The 14109-nt window shown below is 33.8% G+C and overlaps 2 protein-coding genes across 2 annotated transcripts in view; one reads left to right on the top strand and one right to left on the bottom strand.

Annotated features, from left to right (window-relative positions):
* The window catches only part of LOC143056740 (uncharacterized), a 415780-nt gene that overhangs the window by 136145 nt on the left and 265526 nt on the right, over positions 1–14109 (top strand). The window lies entirely within an intron of this gene.
* On the bottom strand, positions 1683–2847 carry LOC143056785 (neuronal acetylcholine receptor subunit alpha-10-like). Its single transcript, XM_076229948.1, has one exon. The coding sequence runs from the start codon at positions 2727–2729 to the stop codon at positions 1689–1691; it is 1041 nt and encodes a 346-aa protein (XP_076086063.1). The 5' UTR covers positions 2730–2847; the 3' UTR covers positions 1683–1688.

Below are 14109 nucleotides of genomic sequence, written 5' to 3'. Positions count from 1 at the left end.
AAGGTCACATGAATACGGATTTAAAGAGGTTGACTCATTCACTTGCAAATGAACAACTTATTATCAATGTTTCTTAACGTAATTTGACAAAATTGAACCTTTTTGGCTGCAAAAAGCGAATTGTTATTTCACTATTTTACTTTCATTATTGATTGAACAGAATAAAATCAAACTTTATATTTTTTATATATCTCGAAGCTAGTGCACCTTTAATTATATAAATTAATTCATTTTACTTATCGTTGACATTAGTTTATTTTAAGTTTGACAAAGGCATATCAAATATGTTTTATAAGCACTGAATAATATTTTGATGTTTGAATATATGTTGTTTAAAAAAGAGCAAATACTTAGTTAATTTCAAATTTCCGCCAGATGTTTGTTAAATAAAACTTTCAATAAGGACCTCGTCAAGGAGTGAAATGATACAGTTATAAGAAAATTTCGGATGATTGAGTTACTTTCTTGTATTGTATATGAAGGAAATGAGTAGCCCAGTCATTGTTGAATGTGATTTTTATATATTGTAATGCCATGCCTCCTTCCATTCGACGGTAAAATCCATGTAGTCGAAATGATACGTAAAATTGCATCATGTTGGTAGAGTGTCACGCTGGTTTTTATTCAGAAGTCTGAATCTCGTACGAACCCCCTTTGTTGAAAGTGTATTCGTTCTCGTCTTGAATACGAATGAAGTATTTGTCATTCGGGCGTTAAGCAAACACTAGTCAGTTCTTCTCTGTCCGTCAGTTCGTTTAAAAAGCAAAATTTCGTGACTCTTTTCTCTGCGATATATCAGCAAAATAATGTCCTTTTAGTAGGATGTCAATAATGAGTTGTAAGCGTATGTGCGCTTGTCAGATCTGTCAGACATCTACTAATTGTTTCAACTACTCCGAAATGTAAGTTGCGTATGCTAATCACACCATCATTCCGTTTTTGTTCTTGTTTGTTTACAGTACATTGATTTTCCTTACTCAGGCGCTTCCGGTTGTCCTACATGTTCCGGAGGCCGAATCCCCTATGAATTTTATTCACCCTCTATGGATCCGTAGGGGGTCAGAAGTTTACCGTATAACGAATTTATCGCACGCTTGAATTTTTCTGCTGCGTTTTGTTGAAAAATAACAATGAAACACAACAACATTAATAAATGACGTCACCATTAACGCGTCATGAACCCCCTATGAAATTTACTACCCCCCTACGGTCTCATAGGGGGTCACCACGTGACGGCGTTAAACCAATCATAACGTCATAATTTACCCGCGGTGCGATAAATTGAATTAATTCTACTTGTCGAATACCATACGTTTACTTTAAATATAATTAAATTATGTTTGAAAGATAGATCGCGCAAAAACAAGTTACTGGGGTTTACAGAATAGAGAATAATGGTCAAAAAGTGCAATAGAAAGGCAAACAAAATAAATAATGCAGAAATAGAACCACAATAATAAAGAAGATATAATAATGGCTGCTAAAATACTAAGAATAAAGAATAATGTACAAAATAGACAAAGACGAAAGAAAAATAGTATACAAAATTGCAGAACGGAGATATAAAGACCCCGGTTATGACAAAGCATTAACAATCTTCGAGCCCATTACATTCTGTCTATTTTTAAACCTCGCTACACATGTAAAGCAGACAGATAAATCCTTAGAAACGATTCTACGAATCAAAATCACATTTTAATCCTAAGTTTCAAAATAATCATTACAATTACTGTTAAAACTACGAATGACATAAACAAAATCCAAAACATTGCAAAATCTATAAAAGCGATAAAATCAGACCAAGTCACGTGCTTTTTCCTCTTAGTGTTTCCCAAATCATCGACGCGATTGTCTTCGCAACAGCAACATGCACATTGCATCACCTTTTCTATCCAACTTGGCACCTTGCGCTGACTGTGATGCAGGCGGAGCTCAAGTGCCGTAACACAAACTGTTATCACACCAAAACTTAATAAGACCATTAAATAATATCCGAAATAGGATCCTGATGACTTGGGTAATTCCGAACTTACGATTGTCAGGAACACGGCGAATGATAAGAAAACAGTCATAGCGTAACTCATCTTTTCTCCACTATCCGCTGGAAGGACATAGGTAAACACATTTAGTAGTCCGAGAAATATAACTGGGATGATAATGTTGAAAATATAATACCCAGAGCTCCGTTGTATTGTAAGTGTAAATGTGACCTTTGACTCTGTTCCTTCTTTATCCTCTCTTGCAGAAGTTGAAACTATGCTCCATTGTGCACTTTCTTCCATATCTTCTGTTTCAATTCCGTTGGTACCTTTTGTAACATTCACGTCCATTATGAAGTATGACCAAACTACAAAAACAAGGTCGCACGTTTGTTGATCAAAAGGAAAGTGTGTAATGTCAATCGAACATTTAGATTCGAAAACCTCGAACGGCTGCCACCATACAAATCCCAGTTGCATAACCTGGACTAGGATAAAATCGGACCCAAGTGTGGTCAATTTTGTAAAGCCGTTTTTAAGTGTCAAATCTGGTTTCCATATTTTATTTTGAGGAATGTACAGTTGCATGATATCATTGTCCCAGACTAAATATTCGTCGATCCATCTAACGGATAGGTAACCAGTTGTTGTTAATTTACCCTCGACTTCATCTAAACCATTAATACCAACAAGGGTCATGTCTAGATAAACGTTCATCGGTTCCGAATAATCCTTGTTAGGTCGGACCATAGTACTATAACTTGAAAACAGGTTAGTGACAAGAGTCTTTGCCTCATCCCCTCCACCCGCCTGTCCAAAACATGGAATTGCTGCGTGAGATATTATAAACAGTAAAAGTTTTACAATCTTTTCCATGTCTACCGAGCAAATGTGGATTAACAAATGCGTATCAAACGTGGGTTAACTAAGTTAATATATAACAATGATAGTCGCATGTTAGAATATAACATGGGGTTTAATCGTGAGGGCTATTTTTCTATATTCTGTATAGAATTAGCCAGATATTTATTTACATAATTTATTAGAACCCCCATCACTATTTGTATGTTGTGGCCTATTTTTTATTTTTTCTATCTATTCTTAATTTTTTTGGTACATTATTATCTATGTTGTAAACCCCAATAACACCCTCGAAATCACAGATTTTTAAAGATTGTCAATTATAAGTTCAATTGATACTTGTGTGATGTTTAAACTTTTTTAAAATATGATTATAAACAGGTCGACATCGCTAGGTTATAGCTTATTTTTGGGAATATAATATTTAATGCATTAGTATGTCAATATTTCATAATTATTAGATTTCGTCTACATAAGACTCATCTCAGTGACGCTCATATCAAAATATTTATAAAGCCAAAAAAGTACAAAGTTGAAGAGCATTGAGGATCCAAAATTCAAAAACGTTGTGCCAAATACGGCTACGGTAATCTATGTCTAGGATAAGAAAATCCTTAGTTTTTCGAAAAATTCAAAGTTTTGTAAACAGGAAATTTATAAAAATGACCACATTATTCATATGCATGTCAACACCGAAGTGTTGACTACTGGGCTGGTGATACCTTCGGGGTTGAAATGTCCACCAGCAGTGGCATCGACCTAGTGGTGTAAATAGTTATCAAAGGTACAAGGATTATAATTTAGTACGCCAGACGCGCGTTTTGTCTACATAAGACTCATCAGTGACGCTCATATCATAATATTTATAAAGCGAAACAAGTACAAAGTTGAAGAGCATTGAGGATCCAAAATTCCAAAAAGTTGTGCCAAATACGGCTAAAGTAATCTATGCCTGGGATCAACTGTTTCGATTCTCTTACATCCTTGGCTTTAAAATATTCGGCTTTGATCGTTCCTGATTAGGACACATGATATTTTCAAAGCATTGTTTATATTTTTCTAAGAAATTATTAAACAAATGCATGGATATTAAAAAAGAGGGACGAAAGATAGTAGAAGGACTGTCAAACTCATATATCGAAAATAAACTGACAACGCCATGGCTAAAAATAAAAAGACTAACAGACAAATAGTACAGAAGACATAACATAGAAAACGAAAGTCTGCGCAACACGAACCCCACCAAAAACTGGAGTGATCTCAGTTGCTCCGGAAGGGTAAGCAAATCCTGCTCCACATGTGGCACCCGTCGTGTTGCTTATGTTATCACAAATCCGGTAAATTGTATAATTCGGTAGATCACATTCGTGAAAAGGGAAGGAGATTGTAGTTACGACATAAGGTACATATCCGATATCATCTGTGAAACGGTTATTCAATAACGGTCAATCAACTCGTAATGGCGTCCGTAAAATTTACGAAGGAATGATTTCAACTTCACCATTTTTAACTTTTGGTTTAATAGCTTCCTTGTGAGCAGCAATCCTCTATCAAGGAAATCATGATAGGAAATACAAGCCCGGGAATATTGTATCAATTGGGAGATATATACTTCGTATGCAGGCGCTGCTGGAATGTTGCTACATAGAAATGGAAAGTTCACAATTGGGAAGCTGAAATCATTTCTTTTGTCGTAAAGTTTTGTTTTCAACCGACCCTCATTGTCAATTTCTAGATGTAAGTCAAGATATGTGGCAGACTTAACTGTATCTGTAGTATCCTTTATTTCTAGTTTGATGGGATAGATTCGTTTAATATAGTCACCAAATTTTGTATTATTTAGTGAGAGAACATCATCTATATAGCGGAACGTAAAGTTAAGGGGATGTCAACGAGTACGGTACTCGGGTTTCGCTCGATAGTACCGGGTATCGAATACCAAAATGATATTCGAATAATCGATTATCACCAACCTAAGATAACTTAGTGACATGACAATATCTATAAACGTGAAGTGAAGGGATAGTGCTATCCCTTTGTATACTTTCTAAGAAACTCCTGGTCACATTGGGAAATCATACAATATATGCTGATTTGTATATTGATAGAATCAATAAAAATAATTGTGTCTGTAATTTCAAATACACCAAAATAATCATAGAAGAAATATGCGTTCATTTCCACTATAAAAATCAATCATTGCAAGAAGTATGTTTGAATTAGGTATTTTTATCCGTCTTAAGAAATAAGAATGAAAAATATCGCACAGTGTTTTCTCCGAATTATATTATCATGCTAATCAAGTCACATTAGTGCTATAAATACAATCAAAAATGCATACATTTCTAAATTCTTCTTTAATAACAGATGATATATTTTTTAATTAAACATCAAAATCGATATATATTTTTGTAATTACACATCAAAATTCGATCGTTATCAATGGGTGTCGTGTTTCTTTAATTTATTGCAAGTCAGCTCAATTGTAAAATTTCTATACAAGCAAACATGATGTAACCCAATAATGTTGTGGTAAGATTTGTTTATTGGAAACAGATAAACACTTAATTTCTAATTAATATTTCAGTTTTGATCATTTAAAATTGGGTTCATGGGTACCAGTTTATATTCGAAAGTTATGTAATTTCAAATGACAAACGAAACAGGTTAAGTCTAGACTTCGTAATGTAAAATAATTTCACAGATAATAATTTCCTTAAATATCTTAACATGAACAGACTTTTAAATCGGTATATTCACACACAGAAACAAATTAAAAAAGTTCAAAGGAGGGCTGCGCGATACATCATCAAGCGCTACACACGGACATAATTAACGAATTGGGTTGGAAAGGTCTCCAAGAACGACGCGGAGAGGCCAGAAGAAGAAGAAAAAGAAGAAGAAGAAATTTGTTCTATAGGTAGATTTCGGGAAATTGTACAATGCTAAGGACTGTAAAGAATACTCTGAAAATCAGAAGCGCTTTTATTTTGTGTATGCACTCAATTCCTCCTGTTTTCCCCCTTACTATGCAGCAAAAACGTTATCAGTATTATAAGGTTATTTTCTATACATCGCGAATAAAACTGAAACATAATATGGGTTTGCATGCATTTTCTAGCTGCATGGTATAGTTTGATAGACAGTATTTAAAAAAATAAGTAATGTGCTCGAAATAATTTTTTAATAGTAAGTATGCCCTCTGGCGTGAACAAACAAAAAATTCCGTCAGCGCTATTAAATGTTAAAAGAGTTACAACGGTCTATTGTTTACGCTTCATTAGTTCGTCCACTGTTAATAATCAAAATAGAAGTCAAACTCAATAAAGGCAACATTGTATACTACTGTAGATCGCTGTACGAAAGTCATAAATCGATTGAGAGAAAAAAACAAATCTGGGTTACAAACTTAAACCGAGGGAAACACATCAACTATAAGTGGAAAAAAACCCCGAAACAAGTGTAAAAAAACAAATGACAATGCAACACACACTATACAAATCTAATGAATATGTGATGGATTTAACTATTGAGACTAGTAGATTAAGAAAAAATATGTAAAATCACAACCAGAAAGACCCTTATCTTTACTAGAAAAAAACATATTTCAAGGAAATTGATATTTTGCTAGCTTCTTATCATGAAATTCCCAGTTATATATGATGGTAATCATTATTAACATTGAACACTATTATATAACAAAATAAACATACTAAGTATATTTACAGCAGAATAGATTTTTAAATTGGGGCAGATTTTTTTCTTAAACTATTTCGATTCATTATTATAATAAATTTTCTTAACTGTTTCACAACTGTTAATTGAGCCAATTACACTGAATTCTAAAAAAAGAAAGAAAAAAAAAGGAGATATTTCGATAAGACATAGGGCAATTAATCCCTTAAGAGGGTTATGAATTGGAACAGACACGTAATTATGTGTCGGGGTTAAATTAGTTTTTAAGAGGACAATAAGCTTAATTTGTATTAAAACAGCTCTGTCTTATAGGATACATAGTTTGAAAATATAAGATGATGTGTTTCCCTCGGTTTTAGTTTGTTATCCGGATTTGTTTTCTCTTATTCGATTTATGACTATACTACTGTTGCCTTTATTTATATATCAACCCTTAAAAATATCATTTTCGAAAACTGAGACGTCAAAACACTATTCTCGAAACAATAAAATAAAATGTATGTATGACACAAGACAAACCATTCGACAAAGGAAACGCATTTGAATATCGGGTGGGATTAAACTATTTTTTAGAATCAGTCCATGACAAAAACTTGTAACTCTTAACTTAGTTTACTGATTGAGATACATAAGAGAGACGAAAGACACTATAGAGGGACAGTCAAAGCTCATATATCGCAAATAAACTGACAATGCTAAATAAAGAAAAAGACAAATAATAAAACACAAGATACAACAAAGAAAACTAGACTAAGCAACACGAAACCCACCAAAAACTGGGGTGATCTCAGGGGCTTCAGATCCTTTTCCACATGTGGCACCCGTCGTGTTGCTCATGTTATTACAAACCCGGTAAATAGTCTAATTCGGTAGGTCATATTCGTGAAAAGGGAACAGGATTGTAATTACGACATAATGAAACAGATATTCCATAACGGCCAACAAACTCGTGATGGTGTCCGTAAAATTTACGACGGATCGATGATTTTCACCATTTGGAACTCTTGATTTAATAGCTTTCTTGTGAGCAGCAGCCCTCTATCAAGAAAATCATAATAGGAAATACAGGTCCGGGAATATCGTATCAATTGGGAGATATATACTCCGTATGCAGGCGCTGCTGGTATGTTGCTACATAGACATACATAATTCGAATCAATGTATCTATTGACCTTGAGCACAAAACCTTTCTCTTGTTTAGGATCCGGGTGTTTTTCAACAGGAAAAAAGCAACGAACTGAAAATAAACATGTCGTATTTTCAGTTTATCTTCTTCAAATTCAATACTATATATACTGTCATAATTTTATCAAATATATAGTGTGCTGATAAGCGTTCTCACGCACACAATGTTTCTAAGCATGATATCACGATGTGGTTTACATAACCATACATAACTTTTCTTTTTCTTTTCAAATATAATAGATTAAATATTATTTATCTTTTAGTTGTAATAAGCTATAAAATAGCGAAAAATAACTACGACATCACTTTGTCTTTTGCCTTTTTTGCTATTTTTGTGTGCCTCGTGCCGATCTCATGCGTCAAGACCGTTTTGAGTGACTTTCGGAGTTTGTTTTAGTGTTGTGCTTTTACACTACGTACGGTATTCGTTTAGGGGGTTGAGTTTTTGCACGCACGCATTATGAACTCCCCTACATTATGTGTATCATATATAATAAGGAGATGTGGTATGAGTGCCAATGAAACAACTACCCGCCTTAGCCCTAAGTTCAAATGCAATAAATGTAAGCAAGTATAAGCAACATATATACGAGGGGGGGGGGGGGGTACTGAACACGGAAACACGTGAAATAAAAATCGCAAAAACGTTGCACGAGAAATAAAAATCGGGAAAAACGAAGCACGATAAATAGTAAAATAGAATCGTAAATTTTAAGGGAAAAAGTACCAGAAGTTATTACTCAGCCGTTCTTGGAGATCATGCAGCCATTATTAATGGACATAAAGACCTTGTGGTCACCTTTTAGCATCCGCTTCTTGCATCTTATTTGAAAACAAATATTATTCATAGTAATTTGATGGACTTCATTAATACCACACATATTGCAAAAGTACAATGGTAACGATTATACTGTTGCCTTTATTTATACATCAATTTCTATTGGATTACACAAGTTTCAGAAGGTATTATAACAGACTGAATTTTTAATCAAATGCGGGACATGTACGAGAAATTTAGAGCACCGATACGAAACACGGAAAATAAATAAGGGGAAACACGAAGCACGCAAATCGAGCCAAACACGAGAAAACGAGAAATAAAACGCCAAAACACGAAAACACGTGAAATAAAAAGGCCGAAAACGTTGCACGAAAATAACCCTTTACCACCCTCATATACTGCAATCAACAGTGAGCAAACCGTAACTGTATAATCGGCCTGAAAAATATGAAACAATTTAACTGAGAAATATAGCGGCCCGATTTTTAACATAAACAATTTACGAAGATAAGCATAACAGGCATTTTAAACCAACCACACAACCCCTGAATAAAAAACTCCTTATGTTGGACAGGCATATAACGAATGTGGCGCTGTTAAACATGTTTGTGAGTGCTCAACCCTCCCCTCATCTGACACAGCGGTGATATAGAATAACATAAGACCAAACTATAAAAATAAGTTGAAAATTGCTTGACTCGTCAGATCAATACAACATGCCTTGTTGGAAGAAAAGAAATAAATAAACTCATCATAGAGACCAGGATTAAATTTTGAATTTTAAAACGCGCGTTTAGTCTACAAAAGACTCATCAGTAACGCTCGAATCCAAATCAGTTAAAAAGGCCAAATAAAGTACGAAGTTGAAGAGCATTGAGGACAAAATTTTCATATTTCCATTGAAATCAGTCCTATTAATTATGTTTAGTTCATCCGTTTAACTTCATTATAAACGAATTTAAATGCTGTATTTTTACACATCAATAGTCTATTCGTAACTTTTTAAATACCAGAACAGGGTGAAATACAATCTACTGAATTAGAATGAAAGAATCAAAGGAACTTGAAATAGAACAAAAAGTTGAAAATTATGCAATATTTGTTTGATTTATTCAATCTTGTCGAAATAACACCCATACACTGTTGGATTATTAATTCGTGTGAGTTTAAATTCAGTTGTGAAAATAAAATAAGTATCGATGTAACGTATTGTAACTAGTCCAATGCGAAAAAAACCTTGTTCAAATGATTAAATAAAACAATACAAAAAAACTTCAGAAATGTTTCTAATCACTTGCATAGTATCATACGTTAGACTCTGTGTGCACGAACAGCTGGTTACTTTGTGTATAGTGGTTAAACAATTTTTAGTTCACTAAACTGCCTATGATAACATTTCCAAAAAAGTCCTTCAAACTGAAGTGTGTTACATTTTCGTTTGGGTTTTTTGTTGCACTTTAGTATTTCTATTGTTTCGTTGTTTTCCTCTTATAGTTGATTAGTCTCGATTACCCAAACGCATATTTTTTTTCCTGGGTACAGCAGACGACGGCACCTAAACGCCTCCCTCGTTACGGCCCTATCTAAATCTTATAGCACTCGTCATAGGCGGATCCATCCCCTTTTTTTCGATTGAAAAATCTAGTTGGATTATATAGGGAAACACTGTATACCATGAGTGAGTGTTGTGCCCCCCCCCCCCCTAATAACAAGTTCTGGATCCGTCCATGTATAGAAGATACCACGCTCTCTGCGCGCTAAAAAAGGGGTCCGTATAGGTGGACCATTGCACTTAAATCTATATTTCTGCCCCAATATAATATACCCTATTTTTTTAGTGAGTCATAATTTCTCCGACCTGTACCCCGAACGGGCTACAATTTTTGGACCTCCTTTTTTCAGTATCTTTATTGTTAATTTATTTTCATTAACATTATCATTATTTACCGCAAGACGGCATTAACCAAGTATAACCTAAAATCAATCTATATATTCTTATATTATTTCACACTAGTCCACTTTATTCTCTTATCTTCATACTATACAATACCATTATTATCTATTTTTCAAATTATAGCACACCACTTTTCTCCATTCTTTCTATTGTATCATATCGTCATAAACATGCATGAAATATTTGCCACTGGACATTAAGCAACCAGCCGTCAGTATATTGTATCTCCGTTAGTCTATTCTTTATTTTTTTATCCATTTTTCTTAGTTTTGTCTCATTATTCTCATTTCTGTAAATTCCTGTTATAATTGATGCTGTCCCATCTGTATTTTCTTTCAGATATCTGATCCACTTACCTTGCAAAAAAGCACACACCAAGTTACGTCTATGTAGAGAAAAACACCTCATACAAATACTAAGATTGCAATGTAGAAAAACTTCCTTAACTATAACTGGCAGATCAGTGAGATCAAACAATGAGCAAACTCAATTTTCGTTTACAGAATTAACTGATCTTAAAACTGCAAACGACAGAATAGTCTGAATGTTTCTTAGCTGTTAATTCCACCAATAATCGCTTAATCCTTTTGGGAAGAAAATATTTAGGAACCAACCTTCACACAATGCAAATTTGCCAGTGTACCCCGTGTAGATAAATACAGAACTAGTCATTCATGAAACTCAATATATATATATATATATATATAACTCGTCTAAACATCAACCCAACAATGTTAGATCTGTAAATTTGCTTTCGCAAATTTTTGGTTCTTCCCTCGCCGGGATTCGAACCCATGCTACTGTGATATCGTGACACCAAATCGCCTGCACTGCAGCCGTCCCGCTAGACCACACGACCACCTGGGCTCTCAAAAAAAGAGCTTTCGGTGGGCATGTGTTACCTTTCCACGTCAGTTTTAATCTAGCGGCGTACTACAGTGCATGATATATAAGGCATGAAGATGTTATTGTTACAGATCAGCTAAATTATCTATAGTAAAGGATCCTACAAATTAATGTAATATACAGTCACAGAAAATAATTATATTCATAAGTACGTCTGAGTCAGTGACAACTCTACAACAGATGTATCCATCGGATCGCCATCAATGATGGTGATACATGGCTGTGTACATAATGTATATATATACTCAATATATATATATATATATATATATATATATATATATATATATGTTACAGGCATTTTCTAAATTTAGGCATTTTGTAAAATGACTGAATTTTTAGGCCATTTCTAAAATGCCTAAAGTTGGCGGGCATTTTACAAAATGCCTAAAAAAACCTAGTCATTTTGTAAAATGCCTGAAATTTTTCAGGCAAATTGTGTAAATATGAAATACATGAAATAGATGATAAAAATATATTGTAAAGCTACACAAAAGGGTTAAGTAAAATAAATTAAAGATTATTCTTTAAAAATGTAGCCATAATTGTCAACCATTTTCCAAAGTGTACAAAACATACACTTTTTCCGACCCCCCACCCTCCCTCAAAAAGTGTACATCAACCATTTTCAGATTTCAAGACAAGAATCAATCATTCCTAATAAAAAGAAGATCCTGTCTATTATTGTTCAGATTCATATCAAAATTTGCATTGAAAATAGATTGAAAAATATCTGGCTGTTTTACTTATAAAAGGCATACGGTAAAATTTTGATTGTTTAACCCCCTCCATCCAAGTGTACGTTTTGTACACTTTGGAAAATGGTTGACAATTATGGATGACCCCTAACCTTATGGCTGTTGTGACTGGAAAGGAAGAGCATCGTTATCAACTGGGAATTAAAAAAGGAATACTACGTGGACTTTACACCAGGAATCAGTTTGAACTGTCTGACAGTAACTTTATTGCTATTCAATCTGTAAATTATGATAATGAAATATCCTTTAGAAAAGCTGTCAGTAAAGTTTCTTTATGTAATGGTCAGGGTTACATAAAATGTGGCTGTAGTGCTAGTGGTAAGACTAGATGTAACACTAAACGTTGTCTTTGCAAAAAGTCGGGACAAATGTGTAACAGTCGCTGTCATCCAAACCTTACATGAAGCAACAAATAATTGTCAACTTCACTGTTTATGTAAATAATTCAATTACAATTAAAAATCTGTAACTGTTTAAATTGCATGCTTTATTTAATGATAGAATAAAAGTATCTATTTGATATTTCAAGTCGTTTAATTTTGAGTACATAATATTCAGTTTTAGTCTTTTAGGCATTTTGTAAAATGCCTTACAATTTTTTCAGGCATTTTATAAAATGCCTGAAAAAAATAGTCAATTTGTAAAATGCCTAAATCATGCAGGCATTTTAGAAAATGCCTAAAAATATCAACCATTTTACAAAATGCCTAAATTTAGAAAATGCCTGTAACATATATATCGAAATCCGGATCTGGTGTACTAAAAAATATTGACAACCTTATGTTTGTGGCATAACATCTTGGCCACAAGTTTATTGTTTTCTGTTAAGTATTAATTTATATTTAGATCCATTTTGTTACATCTTGTGGATCAATTTTATTTGGCAATCGCCAATGGTAGTCAGCAGGGTTAAATGACATCAGTTGTTCGACCTGTTAGTCAAATGCGTTTTGTTTAAATATATTTTTTCACTTTTTTGGTCTTTTGGAAAATGTTGTTTGTGCTGTATTTGGACCCTTCTTTACAACGAAATTTGTTTTACATGCACACGTTTAAAAATTGCGGTTTTTATCCAACCCAATCATAGGTTTGAACGTAGTTTTCAATTTAGACTTGTTTATATTTTTTCGTTTGGGCTTGTATCATATTTTCCCAACGGTTTATATCTATATTGACTCTTAAAATTCAAGAGTCTATATTAAATTGAGGGTAAATTTTATGGCCTTCCAGTTACCGTTTCGATCCCTAACATCACTGAAGAGACATTGCGACGGGTGCCGCATGTGGAGCAGGATCTGCTTACCCTTCCGGAGCACCTAGCTGAGATCACCCCTAGTTTTTGGTGGGGTTCGTGTTGTTTATTTTTTAGTTTTCTATGTTGTGTCATGTGTACTATTGTTTTTCTGTTTGTCTTTTTCATTTTTAGCCATGGCGTTGTCAGTTTGTTTTAGATTTATGAGTTTGACTGTCCCTTTGGTATCTTTCGTCCCTCTTTTATTGTCGAAATCCGGATCTGGTGTACTAAAAAAATATTGACACCTTATGTTTGTGGCATGACATCTTGGCCACAAGTTTCTTGTTTTCTGTTTAGTATTACATTTATATTTAGATTCATTTTGTTACATCTTGTGATAAATTTTATTTGGAAATCGCCAATGGCAGTCAGCAGGGTTAAAGAACATCAGTTGTTCGGCCTGCATGCCTGTTAGTCAAATGCGTTTTGTTTAAATATACTTTTTCACTTTTTTGGTCTTTTGGAAAATGTTGTTTGTGCTGTTTTTAGACCCTTGTACAACGAAATTTGTTTTACATGCACACGTATAAAGTTTGCGGTTTTTATCCAACGCAATCGTAGGTTTGAACGTAGTTTTCAATTTAGACTTGTTTATATTTTTTCGTTTGGGCTTGTATCATATTATCCATCCGGTTTATATCTATATTGACTCTTAAAATTCTAGAGTATATTAAATTGATGGTCAACTTTATGGC

The sequence above is a fragment of the Mytilus galloprovincialis genome, chromosome 13, assembly GCF_965363235.1.
Source record: "Mytilus galloprovincialis chromosome 13, xbMytGall1.hap1.1, whole genome shotgun sequence".
Classification (NCBI taxonomy): Eukaryota; Metazoa; Mollusca; class Bivalvia; order Mytilida; family Mytilidae; genus Mytilus; species Mytilus galloprovincialis.
The sequence above is the reverse complement of the archived record's forward strand: the minus strand, read 5'-3'. Positions and strand labels throughout refer to the sequence as shown.